A 21,104-nucleotide genomic window follows, 5' to 3' on the forward strand; every position below is an offset into this window, starting at 1 on the left:
TGAATTAATATCTGTCACTGATTAAAAGAGAATCAGTTTGTTAAGGAATCAGGCTAGAAACTAGGGGACCGTAAGTTCTAGTCCCACTTTAGGTACAAAGCCAGTGAAGTGATCTTCTGCCAGTCACTCTCAGCCCTAGAAAGCAGCCATGTGTCTATTATCTATTATTACAGTATGTGTCTATTATCTATATATCTGTTATCTTTGTCTGTGAATCCTATCTAAAGGTACAACCATTTGAAGCTACAACAGACTGAGAAAGGGTGCTATATAGCTTATAAAGCACTTCCAGTCATCATAAAAATCCCCTCCCGCCCATCAGTTCCATGATCAAAATTGGGGGATTGGCAACCTGTTCATACTTACAATTTGTTGCCAAGCATCCCACGATTATATGATCACCATTTATAATCTATCAGTTTTCCAAGAAAACCAATAGGGATGCTGGCTGGGAACATTACAAGCTGCTGCTGCCTGCCCATAGTATTCCCTCTATCTCTGGGGTGTTGGCTTAAAGAGCTTCCTGCCAAGGAAAACAGAACTCCTTTGGCAGGATAGAGACACAGGGTGGAGGCACATTACTCTATCCCATTGAAGGCAGTCCCTTCTGCACATGAAAGGGAGCTGACCTCCTTTGGAAGAGTGGGTCTAAAGAGCTAAGAGTTGTTCCTGCACTCCGCTGAAGGCATTTCCTTCCAAGCACAGAGGAGAGCTCCGGTTTAAATCTTGATGATTTAAATGTCTGCATCCCATGTCTGCATCCCGGAGAAGGAGTTCCCTTCTGCACATGAATGGGAGCTGACATCCTTTGGTAGGCAGCTCTTTCAGCCAGCCCCTAGAGATGAGAGGGAGCCAAAATCCAAGCAGATGGGAGGGGAAGGCCCAGATCAGGCTGGAGCAAGTGTCTCTTTGCTCAGGGCATGAAAAACCTGCTTGGATTTTGGCAGGAAGGATTTTCAGTTCTTGAGTGGAGAGTCAGTGTAGTAAGTTAAGACACGTGGGGGTATTCAGATATAGTGAAGACCCTGGGAGGCCTGGTATAGACCATGCATAAATGTCTCTCCCTCAGGGGTTGAAAATCCTGCTTGGATTTTGGCAAGGAGGATTTGCAGCTCCTAAACCAGGGGTAGGCAACCTTGGCTCTTGTATAACTCGTGGACTTCAACTCCCAGAATTCCTGAGCCAGCATGGACCCCAAGGGTCTCCCCCACCCCCATAGAAGTGCCCCATGGTTCTTATCTGGACTCTGTCCACTTAACAACATCGCCCAGCCAGTGACTGCTTAACATGTGCAACTGGAAGTGCCAGGATTGCAATCATTGAGTAAAGCAATCACATGGACAGTCATGTGACAATTTGCTTAACAGCCGTTTCACACAAGTACTGAGATTCTGGTCCCAGCTGTGGTTGCATTATCTCCATGTGTCTTATCTATCAGTTCTCTATGTGTCTATCATGTCTATATATAAGAGTCATCAATCGACACATACTTTGTTTAACCTTACTTTTCAATCCTCCAGAAGTTTTTCAGAAATTCATCGCATGCCAGTAATGGAATACAAAATGAATGATGGTGGAGTTCCATATGAGTTCAAATTCCCATTCAGAAATAACAACAAGTGGCAGAGAAATGCTAACAAGGGACAAGCCTCTCATGTTCAGCAAATGCCATCCCAGATGCAAAGTCCGATTACCACTAGGGTTGCCTCAGGGAAAGGTGAAGGAAAAATGCCTCCTCCGGATCGGGCCGCCAACATTCCACGCAGTATTTCTAGTGATGGCCGTCCACTGGAGAGTAGAAGGTAGGATTCTAACTTGGGGGTGTTCTTTTTGCAGTGCAAGTAACAGAAGTTTTAAATCCAAAATACAAGTAGTCCTCAATTAACAACTACTTTATTGGGATCAGAATTTCTCTTGCTAAAGTTGTTAAGTGAGTTGCACCCTATTTTACAACTTTTTGCCATGGTTGTTAAAACAAATCGCTGGAGTTCTTAAGTTAATTATGCGGTTATTAAGCAATGGCTTCCCCCATTGACTTTTGCTTTTTGGAAACTGGGAAGCTGGGAAGGGGCTCATAGTCTTCGTAAATACATGCTGGTTGCTAAGCGCCTAAGTTTTGATAATTGAAGATTCTGCAATGGTGGTAAGTGCAAGGATTGATTGTAGCTTTTTTCACTTTAAACAGTCACTAAGTAAATGGTTTTAAGTCGAGGACTACTTGTATAAAGGGAGTGTTAAATTGGTAGTGCTTAAAAGGAAGCAGACACAAAGCTATCACTTCCATTTTTAAGCAGACCAATTTTTTAAAAAAATATATTCAGAATCTTTGAAAAAGGCATTAAATTAACTGTGAATAATTGCATTTGTATTCTTTAAATAATTCTGGTTCTGGTTCTGACTTATTCTCAGTTACTTTTTATAGAAATTGTAATTACTAACATACTGCTTACCTTTGATCTTCCTAGGACCTTCTTTCCCCCATCTTCCCTACCCATGCCCACTATGAGTATCTTCACCTTCACGTGTGGCATATCCATTTGCCCAATCTCTGACAATAAAACTGTGTTATCTACTTGAGCACCCATAAAGCATTTATTTTGGACCTTACTAGAATTCACTTTTTTAGTTGAAGAAAGTTTGTAAAATCTGGAGTGTGTGTTTTTTCATTTCTTCTATTATAGTTAGTTTAACTTGTAAAAAAAAGTGAACATGTTTATTCATTCCATTTTTTTTTAAATTGCCATAATATAAAGCAAGTATACTTTGAAAGTTGTTGGCCACCTAATGAGAAGGAAGGACTCACTGGAGAAGGGCCTAATGCTGGGAAAGATTGAAGGCAATAGAAGAAGGGGACAACAGAGAATGAGGTGGCTGGATGGAGTCACTGAAGCAGTAGGCGTGAACTTAAATGGACTCCAGAAGATGGTAGAGGACAGGAAGGCCTGGAGGAACGTTGTCCATGGGGTCGCGATGGGTCGGACACGACTTCGCAATTAACAACAACAAATTTTTTCATACATATTATGAACTGAACCTTTAGAAAGGTTGTCTAAAATATGATTGTTAAGTCCAATTCATTTGATATTGAGGTACACAATTATATATATATATTGGCTGTCATATGTTGTGTCAAAATTCAGCAAAATCGGGCTCATGTAGAAGTCATTTTGATGTGACAGATTGTCTCTCCAACCACCATTCTTTTTAAAACAATAGACCTTAGAATTGAAAATAATCACTTTTTAAAAAATCTAGGTCAAATGATATCACAGCAAATATATTTCATGGTAATTTTTTTTCTGATAGGCTAGTAGATTATAGTTCACTTATTCCTCCATTGTTTGTTTACTTGTTTTTCACATGTAGTAGAAATGTTGGCAGTTTATAGTTAGTTGTAATTTGTTGATTGACTGATTTAACTTAGCATAACGAAGTGATTATGTGGGAATGATGCCCACTACAATGCATCCTTAGTTAGGAATAGACTGCACTGAAGAAAAATGGAATCAATAATGCTTTGTACTAGTAGAAAATGCTTAGGTTTGCCAAAGTGACATTTGTTTTTGTCAGTGCACTACATTTCAAATCTTGGGGAAATAGGGGTTAGTGAGACATAGAATATGAAGTTACAGAATATGTAAGGAACTGAAAATAAAAACACTACATAATATAGGAAAGCTGAAGTATGCCCAATCACCAAGAAAAGAGTACCAACAGATAACCAGACAGTAGAGATGCTGTCAAGGAACGAGTACAGAAGGTGTTATGTAATCAGCACATGACAAAGCTCAGAGAGCACCAAGGACTCCAAAGTAAAAGCTTAAATAAACTTATGTTTGTGAAGGATATTAACCAAAAGGATTTTGTTAGATATATTAAAGGAAAACCCAAATAAACTAATCAGTATATCCGCTGTTCATTGGAGATGGTAAAATGTTAGCAGGGAAGAGACATACCAACTCAACTCCTACTTTTGGTCATTAATAAGCAAATATTCTACCAAAAAATCTAAAGAACAGGGCAAAAGGGAAAACAAAACCTTAAATAAATGATAGTGAACGATGGCTAAAAATTGGCAAATTAAGAGCATGTGGGCTGGTTGGATAGCCATCACCAGGGTCCTTAGCTTCAATTGTAGGCTGCATATCCATCTTCTTATCTCATGAACCCATATTCTTCCCAGGACTTTCCTTTCTCTACCTTTACTTAACATATAACAATGTCCTTTGCTCCCATTGTAGCATAAGGAGTGGTAGAGAAAGAAAGGCTCCAGGAAGATTGGGTAGCAGGCCAACACACAGGTCATGTGAAGTACAGTGAGTCAGAGGACTAAGAACTCAAATCTTACACTATTCACTCAGTAAGACCTCTGGATTTAATCTTGACTGAAATCAGGAACTACCAAAATGCTGCTGCCAAATTATAGCTCATCCTGAACTGTTTGACAGTACTTCTGAGCTGAAATTTGGTGGTACTTAAAAGTTTATGAACCATTTTGAATTTTCAATATTTCTGTATAAACATGATCTAAAACATCTGTTTTCCAGATATGAATTAGTTTCCTCAGTAATTAAATAAACAAGAATTGTGTTTTTAATTCATTGGTTTAATTGAGTTCTCTTTATTTAGTTTCAGAATCTGTGTGGAGAACAGATTGTGCTTTACATTGTATTTACTGTATGCAGAAATAACATTCAAAAGGATTCATAAAGTGGGAAACCACTTTTAAGCATCACTATGTGTTTTGGTTTTGAAACAAAACAACTTTTTTACAGTAGGGACGCCCTATTGCACAATAATCAGTCTGACATCAATGCCAGAGAACATTCTATAATATCAAGAAATTGGCCTATAGACATCTTGAAAGCAATGAAGCAAATACCAATAGGCAGTATGTATTTGTCAAGAATGAATCTTGCTGAGATTAATCTTCTTTCATTTTCTGATCAGGTAACTTCCTTAAGAAATCACAGTTTACTGAATGAATGAATGAACAGGAAAAGTAAACAGAAGTTTGGCAGGGAGTAAGCTGAGCAGAGGAAAGAGGCAGAAAAGAGAACAAGAATCAAGAAGATGGAAAGTCTAATAAATAATTGCCACTGCTAATAACTGCTGCTATTGTATTGTGTAAAAACATAACATTGTGGATTGGGAAGGATTGTCTAATTCAATTTTCTACCATATTCAGGAAAAGCAGTTACATAAACCATGAGAAATGGTTGTCCAGCCTCTTAAAAATTCCAAAGATGGGGAATTCTATAGGTTGACTATTCTGCTGGTATATAGATCTTACCATTTATAAATGAAGTGTGTGATTGGAGCGTTGTTTGTTGGTGGTCTAGTTGAGATAGCTTCGGGAACACATAAGATACAAAGAATTCACTGAATAAACAAACAGGAGTTCATAGCGAAGTTCAAGGGTGAAGAAATTCTTTTTGTTGTTTTGTTTATCAGAGGAACATACTAGAGGAAAACTGTTCTTGTAAACTGTAAGAGACATGCCATGTTTGTTTTTCTTTCTGATGATGACATAAGCTATTTATGTAACAAATGCAGTCTGACTGCCCTCCTGAAAGGGAAGGTGAAGGATGTAAAGGCAAAAGTGCCCCATTGAGCTTATCCAGAAAGATGAGAGTTACTTGAATTAGAAACAGGAAGCATTTTTGGAGATAGAGTGGGAGCAAGGAACCTCCAAAACATAAGAAAAAGTCATGTGGAGAAATGGAGGAATGTGAGAGAAAGGCCCAAGTCTGTAAAGAAAAGCTTTTATACTGGTTGTGATCTTTGAAAAAGCATGAATCTGGATCAAGTGCCAGAGGATCGAAGAAAAGGCAAAGCTATTTTTATTTTCAGAAAGGGGAATAAAGTGGACCCAGAGAACTACAAGCCAATTATCTTAATGTCAATAACAAGCCAAATTTTGGAATGCTTTATTAAGCAATTTGTGAGCTTTTCCAAAACAATGCATTGCTTTGCAGGAGCAAGCATGGGTTTATCAAGCATAATTCCTGCCAAATCAACATGATTACTCTTTTTAATAGAATGATAGTTTAGTTGACTACAGATAAAGGGTATGGTGGATATACAGATAAAGGGTATGGTGGATAAAGGGTACCTTGATTTTAAAATACTAGTTAGCATTCCCCCCTACACCACTCCAAGATTTTAGCAAAGAAGATGGCAAAATGTGGACTAAACTATGCTACCATTAGGTGGATAGAGGTGGTTAAACAATAATATCTAATCCGTATACATCTGTGGCTCCATGTCAAAATAGGAGAAAGTATGAGTGTCATGTTTTTTCATATTTGTAGATTACACAAAAATGGAGGATATTATCAAATTTCAGGAGGATGTTAAGCTATAAGAGTAAGCATAAATCAGCAAGATGAATTTCAACAAGGACAGATGCAGAGCCCTACACTCAAGCAGGAAAAAAATAATCAAAACACTGAATATAGAATATAGGGACAGTGGGGAACTGTACTGGCAGCAATATGCACAAAAGGGATCTGGATGTTTTGCTAGATCACAAACTGGGCAAATCTGCAAGAAAAACAAATCCACATTAGGAGGTGGTGAATTCTCTTTTGCTGTAAATGTTCAAATGGGCGGGATGGCCAACTTTTGAGGATGCTATGGTAGCAGATCCCTGCAACTACATGAATTCCAACCCCTTACATTCTGTAATTATTTATGTTTCGTTATACTGTACAAGTAAAACACGACCCTTGTGGCTTCCAGCTAAACATGCCATAACAGCACTAAATGTATAGTCTACTCCTTTGGAAATATTGTTTGATACTTTGTTAACTCACTTCTGCTCATACTGTTAGCCAGCTAATTTTGTAATTTTAATTCAACAACCATGGAGATAGTTGGAAATCAGCAATATTATACAGTGGAGGCAAAGGTAGAGAACAAAAGCATTCTGCCAACCCAGAAGCAACAACAGATATAAACATTTTAAGAAATCCAATGAGACGGCTTGCAAGAAATATATGCTATAAAATGTCAGCATGAATTGCAGAATAATTTATTTTGGAGATAACTATATTTGTCCTTTTAAAAACTTTTTTTTTTAAATGGAGAAATGATCTAAACTGACTCATTTCCAATTATTGAATCTCACAATTGCTGAAATTGTAACCTTGTCTCAACACACAGTCAAAATTTATTCTTTTGCAGCTAGTATTGCAAGGAAAATATTTGGGACTAAATCTCCAGTGACTTATCCAAGGCTTAAGTACTGATTTGGACAAAATTACCCAGTACATAACTTCTGGAGATGCCAGTTGCATTCACTCAATTTATTTTTTGTATTTAAGGTAGCATTTAAACACTTTTTTTAAAAAAAGTTTTAAGTTTTCCTGTCTGCATTAGCTAATTTAACAATGGCTATTTGCTTACTAGAATCACCCAGTATTGTATCAGGGCTAACTTACATATTGGGATTTCCACAAAATCATTAAGAGAATTTGCTAGAAGAAAATAAAATGAACCATTTTAAATAACTTTAACCAAGATAATCTTAAAAGGATTTTGTTGCGATGATAATGATGATGATGATGATTATAATGATGATAATATAACAACAACAACAACAACAATAAATAATAAAGGTACCTGGTTGACACCTAGGATGCTGGTAGCAACCCGGGTCAACCATCAGCACCAGTCAATTTGAATGTTCAGTTGACTGAGGTTCATGTTTAATGAATAAAAGATAATAATAATAGAATTGGAAGGGACCTTGGAAGTCTTCTAGTCCAACCCCCTGCTCAGACAGGAAACCCTATACCATTTCAGACAAATGGTTGTACAGTCTCTTCTTGGAGCATTCACCGCTTCTGGAGGTAGGTTGTTCCACTGATTAATTGTTCTAACTGTCAGGAAATTTCTCCTTAGTTCTAGGTTGCTTCTCTCCTTGATTAGTTTCCATCTGTTGCTTCTTGTCCTGCCTTCAGGCGCTTTGGAGAATAGCTCGACTCCCTCTTCTTTGTGGCCGCCCCTGAGATACTATAACACTGCTATCATATAACCCCTCGTCCTTCTCTTCATTAAACTAGACATAGCCAATTCCAGCAACCGTTTCTTATATGTTTTAGCCTCCAGTCCCCTAATCATCTTTATTGCTCTTCTCTGTACTCTTTCTAGAGTTTCAGCATCTTTTTTTACATTGTGGTGACCAAAACTGGATGCAGTATTCCAAGTGTGGCCTTACAAAGGCATTGTAAAGTGGTATTAACACTTCACATGATCTTGATTCTATCCCTCTGTTAATGCAGCCTAGCACTGTGTTGGCTTTTTTGGCAGCTGCAGCACACTGCTGGCTCATATTTAAATGATTGTCCACTAGGACTCCCATTGATGAAGATGTTGAAGAGCACTGAGCCCAGAACAGAGCCCTGGGGCACCCCACTACACACTTCCCTCCGTGTAGATGCGGTTCCATTGAGGACCACACTCTGAGTACGGCCGGTCAGCCAGCTACGAATCCATTTGTAAAGATAATCCATATCTGATTATCTTTACAAAGTTTTGAATTCTAATATGTTATACCATTTTGATCATAGGGATCATACGCCAAAGTCAATTCTAACCTTTTTTTTAATCAAACAGTATCTGCCATACAATCTTTTTCTAATATGCTGTATTTGATTTAAACAAATAGCATTAGTGATATAATTTATCATGTAGCTGATTAAGAAAGGGATGAATCTGTATGAAGGTGAACCTGAACATGAATTCCAGAAGACAGCGGTAAAGTGCAGCAGTCCCCAAACTTTTTGGCACTAGGGACCGGTTTCGTGGAATACAATTTTTCCATGGAATGAGGGGGGGGGTTAGTTTCGGTTTCACTCGCTCACCTGCTGCTTATCTCCAGCCGTGTAGCCTGGTACCAGTCCGTGGCCTGGGGTTGGAGACCCTGGTAAGTATATGGGTTGGTTGTAAGTTTTTACAGTAACACTATAAAGCTATGAGATACTTTTTTATACTATAAGGCATTACATTTGCTAATGCCTTTGAACACTATTGCAATAATGTATCCCCCATATTTCTGTTGTTATGGGTGCAAGAGACAATTTTTGTTGATGTATACAGTAGCCAAAGTAATTGGCTCAGTTACATGTCGTACTGTTGCTTGTACTGGGTCAGAAGGTTAGGCAAATTCTGCTATCGATCTGGTTTTATAATTGAGATGAGTTGCTTATCCTGGGTATCATGGATTATTGTTTGTAGGTGTTGGTTTTAATCTTTGTACTCGGCATCCCCTCCCCCAATGAGCCACTGTTGTGAGAAGGGTGGTAATAGAAATTAAGTACAATCAATCAATCAACCAATTAATCCAGTTACTGAACTTCTATCTGCATATACACTAGTGACCTGTGTTCATCCTTCATGTGTACTCTCCAGTGGTGGTCCTTCCTGCTACAATTAACACACACACACAAACATACCAGTACATACACACACCCTCCTCTCTCTCTCTCTCTACCTGCATCTATCTATCTGCTATTTTTATGCTGATATGGAAAATTTTCTTTCTTATATTTTAATGTGCATGAAGAGGAGCCTTAAGAATTTCTGAGACGAAGAGATACTTAATATTAAAGGCATGGTACCATATAGACCAAGGATATGGAGTAGAACTTCAATTAACAGGAGAAGGGAAAAATGACAACATGCCAGTAATGAACATGAAAAATATCACCATTTATTTCAGCACCTACTGAAGTGTTCTTACTTACGTTGAGCATTCCTTGAATGATTTTGTAATTTTTGTTTTCCTACCACTGACTTTTTAAATAAATGTTTTATATAGTATAATTTCTTTTTATCGTTATATGGTAATAATTTTTGTATTAGTAAGTGGTACAGAAATATATTTAATAAATAATATGATGATGATTGTATGAACATGTGCCATGAAGTCAGTGTCAACTCTTAGATATATCTATTTTTTCCATGAGGATTCCAGTAACCAAAATTATACAAAATTATTATTACTCTGTTATTTTGCATGAACACTGAGAGCTTCTGCACTGGAGACATATTCCTTGTGTATCTGATCATATTTGGCCAAATATAATGTTCTGTTCCGTTCCGTTCTATTCTACCTTCTACTTCAGGTTTGCCAAAGATGTACCTTTCATCACTGTAATTAAATCAATCCACCTTGCAACTGGCTACCCTTTTCTCTTTCATTCTACTTTTCCCAGAAACTTTTCCAGAAACTTAGGTCTTTGCATATCATGTTTCCAAGGTGTAATTTAGTGGGAATTCTGAAGTGATTTGTTTGAGATCTATTTGTTTATATTTCTGCTATCCATAGTATTCTCAGGAGTCTTCTCCAACACCAAAGTTCAAAAGGAAGAAAATTCTTCCTATCCTGCTTCAACTTTCACTTCCATAGATCATCATAGGACAGGGGTAGACAACCTTGGCTCTTTTATGACTCGTGGACTTCTGGCTCATGAATTCTGGGAGTTGAAGTCCACGAGTCATAAAAGAGCCAAGGTTGCCTACCCCTGTCATAGGGGAAACCATTGCTTGTACCATTCTGATCTTTTGTGATTAAGGCTTATCACATAATCTGAATATCTTTTCCAGTATCGTATTTGTTATTCTAACGAGTGCTACTCTAGTGTATTACTTGACTGCTGGTTCTTTTACTGTTGAGAGTCAATTCTAAACGGCAGAAGGTACCTATTACTTCAATATCTTCATGGCCAGTTCTAAGTCTGGTTGTTGTCATTAGTTTGATCTTCATATTTAATCTTGGTTACATTTTTTCACTGCTCCTTGATTTTCATTACAAGAACTTCCAGATCATTTGCATTTTCAGGTATCAGAACGGTATCATCAGCATAGCACAGGTTATTGCTGTTTCTTCCTCCGGTTTCAAAACCACATTCATCATCTTCTAATCTACTGTAGCTTCCCTCAGCTCATGTTCAATACATACAGTATATAGTTTTTGCTAATCAGAAGATACTGTTTCAACATGTTCTATCCAAATTTTGAGTTTCTGATTTTTATATGCTTTGCATGAGGACAGTGAGATGTTTTTGGGATTCTCGTTTTTCTAAGCACATCCTGCAACTTGATACGATCAACACAATCAAAGGCCTTTCTATATAATCAGTCAACTACATATTTAATAGTCTTTGGCTTTTTCAATTATTTAGGGTACATCAGAAATAATGTCTCGTATTTCATGGCCTTTTCTAAAATCAACTTCAACATCTGGCATGTCCCTTTCCAAGCAGGGTTCTAATCTGTGCTGGATGATTGTAGGCATTATTTCCCTAGCTTATGAAATCAAATAATGTACCCAAAGAACAGAACCTCTGCCTTTGTGATGAGGGGAAATTAACACTTGGGTCATGTATTACTCTGCTGCCTCTTTCATGGAGCTCTCCAAAATGTACACCCTCTTTTTACTGATTTGAATTAAAATATTCACAGATTCTCAGCAGTACACAATTTAGGAATGTAAATATTTTATGTACTGCACATTTTTTTTCTGGATATTCATTGAATGTGGAGAAAGATGGTTTATATTACAGATTTAGCCATAGATTTTGCTTGCTTGTCAGACTTCTTCAGTGTTGCAAAATTTTCAAGGTTTTTTTTGTTTGTTTGCTTTGCTTTGCTTTTATTACTTTTTATAAAATAAATTGAATGTGCAAATCAAAAATAGAAGTGGGGTTTTTTTTAGGAGGTGATAGTTCAGGAATGCTCAGAGTATAAATAAGTCTATTGATTATGCTATATTACATGCATTTAATTTTTTTTAACATATTTGTTTAACAAATATAATGAATATAATGGCTAGGACACAAGCATAGAAACCAAGAGACTGAGTTTTAGTCCTGCCTTAGGTATAAAATCTGGCTGGGCCAGTTATCATCAGCCCAATTCTTCTCACAGTGTTGTTGTTGTGGGGATAAGAGGTGGAAGGAATATTAGGTATGTTCACTGCCTTGAGTTGTTTATAAAAATATAAAGACCGGATATAACATAAATAAATAATCTAGTAACTATTAAGACATTTCTTAGCTTTATAATAAAATACACTTTAAAATGCCAATATTGTATGTCCTTTTTGGAAATAGCTCAATTAAAACGCATTTTTTAAAACTGTTATAAATCACTTGTTTATTTTCAAACTTGGTTAAAACAGGTTCTGTTTTCATACTCTTGCATGCAAAAAGCAATTCATCAAGTTTATTTTTTGCCATCCTTGGAAGCATTTTCCCCCTGTGTTCCTGCAGTCAGCTTCAGAGGGGGTAGATTTATAAAAGAAAGTGGATACTGTTCTACAGCTGGTTTTATTTTTATTGTTGTGATGAATTGATGCTGCTGATGTGGCAGTTCACGTAAAATGTTAACCTTTTTGATGATTATTTAATAATGCAGAATTTGAAATTGTATTGAACAGGTTATCTCCTGGTTCTGATGTCTATGTGACAGTGTCATCCATTGCCTTAGCAAGATCACAGCATTGTCGTAACTCTCCAAGCAATTTATCATCTTCAAGTGAAACTGGCTCTGGTGGAGGGACATACAGGCAAAAATCTATGCCTGAAGGGTAGGCCACATACGCGTTTATGACTTTATGCTTAGGGCTTATGCTTCTTTTAATGTGAGCTTTGGTGGCTTTGTTTGAGAATCCGAACAGGGAAAAAATAAGGATGCTTGGTCATATAACAAGTGCTCCTAATGTCATGACTTCTTTGTGTCTCAAACACAAACAAAATAGGTAAAATTAAAGCCTAGTATTCTGGTGTCTTGAATAAACAGTTTCTTGTATTGCCACATCTGAGGTAGAATCTTGAAAAACTATAATATCAGTTCTGTGCTGAAAAGTTAAATAAAACATTGCACATTAAAACTTTGCTTAAGAATGTTTGACTGCTTGTGCTCAATGTGTTCACACTGACACAGAAAAGATATGTTCTGGACAATCATATCAGTGTGCTTAATTACCCAAGTTGTCTATTTGTTTTGAACAGGATGCTATAACTTAATCATTCATCTTCTTGTCATCTCCCTCTTCAGATATTGCAGATATAACTGGCAGTGTTACATATCTTCATTCTTGGCATCTGTCATACTCTTGATTAAGCTCAGAGACTGCAACTGAATATAAGAAGCCAGTTTAAACCAAAAGCATTTGTTCCCATATTGTGTTACCAGGCAGATTAGAAGTGTAGTGGATAACAAAATGTTTTATTAATTATGAATGGTAGCCTCTTAACAAAAATAGGAACACAAGCATACGTGACAGCTACTGTGACTGATAAAAAAGTCATAATATTCTTGACTTATAGAGTTAAATTCCTACCTATAATTATTCAGAATCAATAGGTTTCTCACAACCTGTCAGCATCAAAATTTTACTGTACGACTATATGGTATCCTTGTACTTGAATATTATATTCAGTGTCTTAAAAATCTTGTTATCCTTTAAAAAGCCAACACAAGTAATTAAGAATTCAAAATAATTTCTTCATAAGAAAAGGTTACAATCCTGGGGCTTTTTGATTAGGACAAATGGTTATAGTAAGGACAAGATAGCATTGTGTGGAAGAAGTGGTAAAAGAAGTGTTTTCCCTCTCCCAATAATAGATTCTAAAGCTAAATGATAATAAAATAAGAGAGATAAGATAACAGAGATATCACACACACCCCCCAAAAAAACCCCTTCTTTTCCTAACAATTTCAACTTAGGAATTTATGTTCTTATGAAAAGACAAATTGAGGATAAGACTCAATAGCTACTAGTCACAATAGTTGCATGTAGCCTCCAGATCCAAGGCAATTTGACCTGAAATAATGGTTGTTGTTACTGAAACAGGAAAGCCTATGACTCTCATGACCATTGTTGAGTTGAATAGCATTCTTATTTTCCTAAGTCTGTTCAGGTAATCAAGATATTCTTATTTTCCTAAGTCTGTTCAGGTAATCAAGATTAAACAAGACACCTTGTTTAATCCCTGCTCATCTGACCAACACATTCTTCAATGTCATTTTTGTCTTTAGTCTACTTCTATCAACTAACTTTCATCCTCTGTCTAATGTCTAGTAACTATTGCTGAAGCTATGATGAACCTTAGGGTAGTATATGATTTTTGCAAATCAATGATACAATTGACTGTAGCTAACCATTTTGGAATGGTTGAACTGATTGTAATCTAATACTTGGAAAACATCTTTGAATGGTATTTCCCATGTGCACAATAGAATAATTGAGATTCCTTTACACAGATTTGGAATGAGTAGAAGATCTCCTGCCTCCATTGATAGGCAGAACACAGATACCAGTGGCAGTGGCAAATCCACTCCGAGTTGGCAGAGAAGTGAGGATAGTATTGTTGATCAGATGGGTGAGTATTTCTTTCTTGCATATCTTCTATTTCTTGTACCCCAAGGTGATTGTGACAACCCATTCCTATGCAATAAGTATTTACCTTTTTTGTTTTTATTAATCAGAACGAATTATTGTAACATGTATCCAATATTAGATGGCACTTATTTATTAGAAATAAAATGCCTGTGGGGAATAGATACATCATAATAGCCCAGTCCCTGGAGTGCTTTCTCAGAAAGTTGTACCATAGACATACTTGGCTTTATTAATGTTTATTTGTTTTAGCCTGTGTACTTTTTTCCGAGTATAGCATCTGGTTCATCAGCTTATTTTAATTTTCATTGTGCTCCTTTCTGACAGAAAGGGGTATTCAGATAATTGTTTGATATGCTGACGATAATGCACAAATGTAAAAATGCAGTAAAGTATAACTGAAATCTGTATTTAGTCAAGATATTTTCTCCCACTAATGAGTATATCGTTAGTTAAGATTTTAACTGAAAGAAACTTCCTGAGCCACACAAATCCTCAGCATTCAGCTGATATTTATTGTTGAGTCGTTGTATGGAGTTCTCAGCATATAGCCCTGGTTCTTTTTTTTTTTTTTAATTGAAAATTTTATAAAAGTTTTACAATATAATTCCCCCCCTCCCCAAAACCCACCCTTACCCTCCCTCCTCCCTCCCCCCCACTTCCCAGAGCCAATCACAGGGTTAACAATACAATAACCATACTCTATCTAACATTAATCAACTATTAGAATAACAAATCATATTGTAGGAAATTGAGAGAAAATTTGTTTATATGATTATAATTTGTGTTATTAATATTGTAGTATAATTATTAATATTTATTTTTATTCATTGGATAATATTGTATATTTGATGTAATAATGAGATTTTAAATGAGTTTTTGGTTTACTTTAAAAAATCATGGTATAAATGAGAGTTATATTAGATAGGTAGAAGAGTAAACCGAAATATATCTTTCTTGTGAGTAATCCTTCACATAAGCGGAAATCTTGGCCATTTCTGCTAAATTTGAGACTTTAAGTGACCATTCTTCTATAGTGGGCAAACGTTCCGTTTTCCAACATTGAGCTACTAATAGTCTTGCAGCAGTTATAAATTCAACATCAAATCCGTTTCTTTTGTATCCAAATCTTCCATAATACCCAGCAAAAATATCTGCGGTTTAAACTTTATCTTTTTCTTAAAAATATTTTGAATATTCCACCATATCTTAATCCAAAATGCCTTTACTTCCCTGCATGTCCACCAGATATGAAAATAGGTTGCATCTAAGTTCCCACATCTCCAGCCCTGGTTCTATAGCTGCTGTGCTTGAATCTGTTATGTTAGATTCCACTAAGATTTTTGAAATGATAGCAATTTAATATCCTCCTATTAGACCAGTGGTGCATTGTGACAAATTTTAGCAAAGAAGCCAGGTAAGCCAAGCTAAGAGTATGGCTCCTTGGTAGGCTGTATAAAGGAAGCAAAATATTTTTTCTAGAAGAGCTGATGTATAATCACTTAGTCTTAATTGTTGGGTGCAATATGCTGATTCCGTAAACCACTTAGAGAAGCTGTAAAGCACTCTGAAGCGGTATATAAGTCTAAGTGCTATTGCTATATTGCCGTGGTGGCGAACCTATGGCACGCGTGCCACAGGTGGCACGCAGAGCCCTCTCTGTGGGCACGCACGCTGTCGCCCCAGTCCTAGGCCTTCAGCTGGGTTTTATAAAACCTTTTTGCTTTAGGCCTCCGCCGCTGTGTGCAAAAAAAAAAAAAAAGTTCAATCAATCAATTTCAACTTCTTGCGGAAAAAAAAAGATCTCGCAAAGTTGGAATTGATTGATTAAACTTTTTAGTCCCATCCAGTCTGCCGTTACCACCACAGGCACGCCCACCAAATGGGCCACGCCCATCCAATTGGCCACACCCACCCAATAGGTCATGCCCACCCAGCACTCGACAATACATAAGTGGGTTTTGGGTTGCAGTTTGGGCACTCGGTCTCTAAAAGATTCTTCATCACTACTATATTGGATACGTGAATTAAAAAAAACAACAAAGAAGTTTGGAAACAGATTTGCGGGGTAGAAATTGGCACAGGTCAAGCTCAGTTTCTCTTAACTACTTGGAAGACCAAATGATGGGAAAAGAAACGTTCTGATACAATTTTACCTTGAAAAGCAAACATTTTATATAATGTTACATTGAAAAGCAAAAAGATATTACAGTATAATTTTCTCAGGAAAACAGAAACATTTTTCTTGTCCTATCCTGTTTGACAATAATCTTGAAAGTAATCCATTGTCCTGGGCAAGCTGAGTGATAGAAAATGGCATAATGAAAGAAACTGAAACAGCTCCAGTTATGTTTATGCTTATAGTAGATAGCTACTATGTTCATGAGGAAGATTTAGGACAGAGTGAAATATTTAGTTATCGCTTGGGGGCTGGGAAGAATTTTGAAAATAAAATACAGTATCGAGTTTCAAAATGTATACTTTTTCTATTCATATTAAATCCATCTAGTGATTCCTCATCTCCCTCCCAGGACTACTTAGTAAGAAAAAAAACCCACCTGTGATTATACATATCTTTAGTTTCCATTTGGAGACACTATTTCAATCACATCTGCTTTTTCATTTTTTTATTGTGATGGCAAAATTTGTGATTTTCCAGAATGACTTTGCAGTTCACATATTATATGTTGTTGTTTTCACTTAACTACCATAAAGTTCTGTTTTAAAAAGTACAACATTCAAATACCATTTTTAATTAAAAAGTAAAGAAAAGATAAGTGATTTAGTGTAAAAAAGACTGAGTACAGCATTACCTATCAGCCTCTCTTAAAAATAGGGGTGTGTTGTTTTTTTTTGTTTTAAGACAAGTACCATTTTACACAAACCCAAATAACTGTATTTTTATAATTGCGAATTATATTCAGCTGATATAAAGAGACAATCTTGCTAACAGAAGTTTATTTGATTGAATAGTATTCAGACAAGAACCCATGTTGGGCAACTTTCCTCTCCCCTCTTCATCTCTTAATCTGCCCCCTTCTATTAAAATACATAAAGTGGAAAATAAAAAGGTTGCAAAAAATAAGTGTTGAAAATTCCCTCCCTTGCTATTTCATTAAAACAAGCTTCTGCTAGGGAAAAATGATCCACGAGTGGAAAGACACTAAATAGATACAGCCTGATATAGCAAAGATTTTATTATTCAGCTTTAAGTCAGCAACATTAGAAAACAGATGTTGTATTCTGCTTCTGCTTCTTATAACCAAGGGTGGACAACCTTGGCTCTTTTATGACTCGTGGACTTCAACTCCCAGAATTCCTGAGCCAGCAACAGTTTCCCATTTTTTAAAAATGCCAGGCAATAGTTTTTTGTAAGTCTCCTGAATGAAAAACACCATTATTGTATGCTATATTACAGAAGCAACATGCCATCTGCCTGCAATGTCCAAAGTGCTGCCATCCTTCAGAGAAAGTCCAACAGGAAGATTGATGAGGCAGGATCCAGTAGTTCACCTATCTCCAAATAAGCAGGGCCATGTAAGTTCACCTTCCGTTTTTATTCAAGATGTCTTAAATAAAGTGATTGAAAGATAAAAGTGTCTGTTAAAAATTTGTACTTTCCCCAAATGATGTCTGTTTTTCAGAGTACAGATGTTCAAACTATTTATAATAATCTCATTATTTTAAAATTGAGTAAGATGCATTAATGAAAATACTTCCCCGACAACTCAAGCAGAATTTTGCTTCAAACTGTGATGTGATATATAGTATGATCTGCAAACCTTCCTTTCAGAAAAAAAAAAAAAAATCTTCCACATAGCAAATTTTTAGGATCTATCAACATTTTTACGGGAAAATAATTCTGATAGCAATCTTTAGTTCTCTATTAATATAACTAGCCCTTGTTTGACTGGGACTGGCAATGCCTTTCTAAGCAAAACGGTTGTTAAGTGAAATATCACTTGACTACTCCTCTTAGCGATGATAGTTCGGGAAACACCATGGCAAGAAAGTTGCTTAGAGTAATAATAATAATGATGATGATGATGATGATGATGATGATGATCTTGGAAGGGACCTTGGAGATCATCTAGTCCAACCCCCTACTCAGGCAGGAAACCCTATACCCGTGGTGGTGAATCTATGGCACGGGTGCCAGAGGTGGCACGCAGAGCCCTCTCTGTGGGCACACGCACTGTCGCCCTAGTCCTAGGCCTTCAGCTGGGTTTTATAAAACCTTTTTGCTTTAGGCCTCCGCCACGTGTGCAAAAAAAAAAAAGGTTCAATCAATCAATCAATCAATCAATTTCAACTTCTTGCAGGAAAAAAAAGATCTCGCTAAGTTGGAATTGATTGATTGAACTTTTTAATCCTACCCAGTCTGCCGTTACCACCGCAGCCACACCCACCCAATAGGCCATGCCCACCCAATGGGCCATGCCCACCCGGCACCCGATGATACATAAGTGGATTTTGGGTTGCAGTTTGGGCACTCGGTCTCTAAAAGGTTCGCCATCACTGCCCTATACCATTTAAGACAAATGACTGTCCAGTCTCTTCTTAAAAACTTCCAGTGTTGGAGCATTCACCGCTTCTGGAGGCAGGTTGTTCCGCTATTACAACTCCTTAAAGTATGGGGAGATAATTTAAAATCTATGCAGATTTGTAAGACTTCAGAGTAGATTCTAAATGTAGAGTTCATAGGTTACACAAAAGAAATGATACCATCACTTAACTTGAGATTACAGGTAGTCCTTGATTTATAATCACAATTGCTAAGTGAGACAATTATTAAGTATTTTTTCCCCATTTTACAATCTTTCTTGCCAGAGCTGTTAAGTGAATCGCTGTAGTTGTTAAATTAGTAACACTATTGTTAAGTGGCTTCCCCATTTATTTTGCTCGCCAGGAGGTTGCAGAAGGTGATCACATGACCCCAGGACACCGCAACTCTCACAAATATGAGTATTTGCCAAGTGTCTGAATTTTATTCACATGACCGTGGGGATGCTGCCATGGTCGTAAGTGTGAAAAATAACCATGTCACTTTTTTCAGTGTCGTTCAAATGGTCACTAAATGGACTTTTGCGAGTTGAGGACTACCTGTATATAAAATACTCATGAAATCTTTTTTTCTAATATTTAACCAATCATTTTGTACTTTTTAAGCGTATTATGAAAAGTAACACATTTAAAGAGTATATTAAATTTGCATGGCGATAAATTTAAATGAAACAGCTCAGAGATCTTTCATCGTAGTCTTTTTAAGAGATGTTATAGGTTGATACTTCTCCAGAATCCATGTTGGGCAACTTTCCTCTCCCCTCTTTTCATCTCTTCATCTGCCCCTTTCTATTAAAATACATAAAGTGGAACGTAAAAAGGTTGCAAAAAATAAGTGGTACATAGAGAGGGACGTTTCTCATTTTATGTTTGTAGACAGTTATGTGTATTTTCCCTTATATAATTTCAGTAATGAGCAGTTCATTCCACTTTATATTATTTCATTCCAAAATGTTGAATTTAATTCAGAATCTTGTCTGTGTCTGTGTGTAGTCCGACAGCCACTACTCCAGCCACTCGAGCAGTAATACGTTGTCCAGCAACGCTTCCAGTGTTCATAGTGATGAGAAGTGGTATGACAGTGGAGATAGGACTGAATCGGAGCTGAATAGTTACAACTACCTTCAAGGCACTTCTGCCGATAGTGGCATCGATACCACCTCATACGGTCCCAGCCATAGTAATTCAACCTCTATGGGCAACTCGGCAACATCTCCCCGATCAGGACTTATAAAAGAAAAAGTGGCATCGCTTTGGCACAGTTCCAGTGAAGTGGTCTCCATTGCAGATCGGACGTTAGAAAAAGACAGCCACATGATGGACAGAAAAACTGAATCTTCACTGAGCTTGGACATCCATACCAAAAGTCAACCAGCCTCCAATCCTTTAACAAGAGAAAACAGTGCTTTTAGCCTCAGTGATGCTGGTTCCCATGCAAGGTAATCTTTTTTTTTTTTTTAATTAGGTATCTGAAGGCTCTCTCTAGATATTTCTAGCAGCTTTTAGAAAATAACTATACACATTGCTTAGAAGCTTAGCAGTTTGAAGAAGAGATACTGTGCAGAGTGTTTGAAAATGCAAGCACGTTTGCTCTTTTAGTGGATGGAGAACCAGTCCATTTATCATAGGAGTTCTTAAAACAGAAGTGTCTACATCGTTGTATGAAATTCATATAGTCCGCTTTTGGAATGGCTGGCTATAATAAATCTATATAATAATAGTAATACATGCATATACTAAATATTATATTTATGTGGTAACATTGTATAATAATAAATCTTCCTTTGAAGTGTAAATTTTATGGATGGGTCTTGGCATTAATACGGAAGTGGTTCAACATAGCCTTTTTTTAAAATTTTCCAATCTAGCCTACATCTCTGGGATTTTTGGTGACCTTCCACCTGAGGGGAAGTGTTTAGTTTTTTGAGCTCAATTCGATGCTACATAATTACTTTTTAATAATAATTTTATATTTGGAATACTACACAATAGGCAATCACAATTTACTTTTCAGATTACTTGTGAATTATTGACAGGCTGTCTAGGAACTCCTATAGAAAATGATTGAACAGAATGGCTGAGCATACAGGAATTCAGCTGTTACACTTGAGATTGTAGAAGACATTAG

General features: G+C 36.7%; 1 protein-coding gene across 1 annotated transcript in view; it reads left to right on the forward strand.

The window, feature by feature from the left end:
• SIPA1L1 (signal induced proliferation associated 1 like 1) overlaps positions 1–21,104 on the forward strand; it is a 56,768-nt gene that overhangs the window by 17,808 nt on the left and 17,856 nt on the right. Inside the window, exons 9-13 of the mRNA XM_015827183.1 lie at positions 1,521–1,802; positions 12,449–12,598; positions 14,278–14,396; positions 17,832–17,950; positions 19,970–20,415. Of these exons, the coding sequence (XP_015682669.1) occupies positions 1,521–1,802; positions 12,449–12,598; positions 14,278–14,396; positions 17,832–17,950; positions 19,970–20,415 (1,116 nt within the window). The remainder of the gene's footprint in view (positions 1–1,520; positions 1,803–12,448; positions 12,599–14,277; positions 14,397–17,831; positions 17,951–19,969; positions 20,416–21,104) is intronic.

This window comes from Protobothrops mucrosquamatus, unplaced genomic scaffold, assembly GCF_001527695.2.
Source record: "Protobothrops mucrosquamatus isolate PMUCROS unplaced genomic scaffold, P.Mucros_1.0 scaffold3546, whole genome shotgun sequence".
Taxonomy (NCBI): domain Eukaryota; kingdom Metazoa; phylum Chordata; class Lepidosauria; order Squamata; family Viperidae; genus Protobothrops; species Protobothrops mucrosquamatus.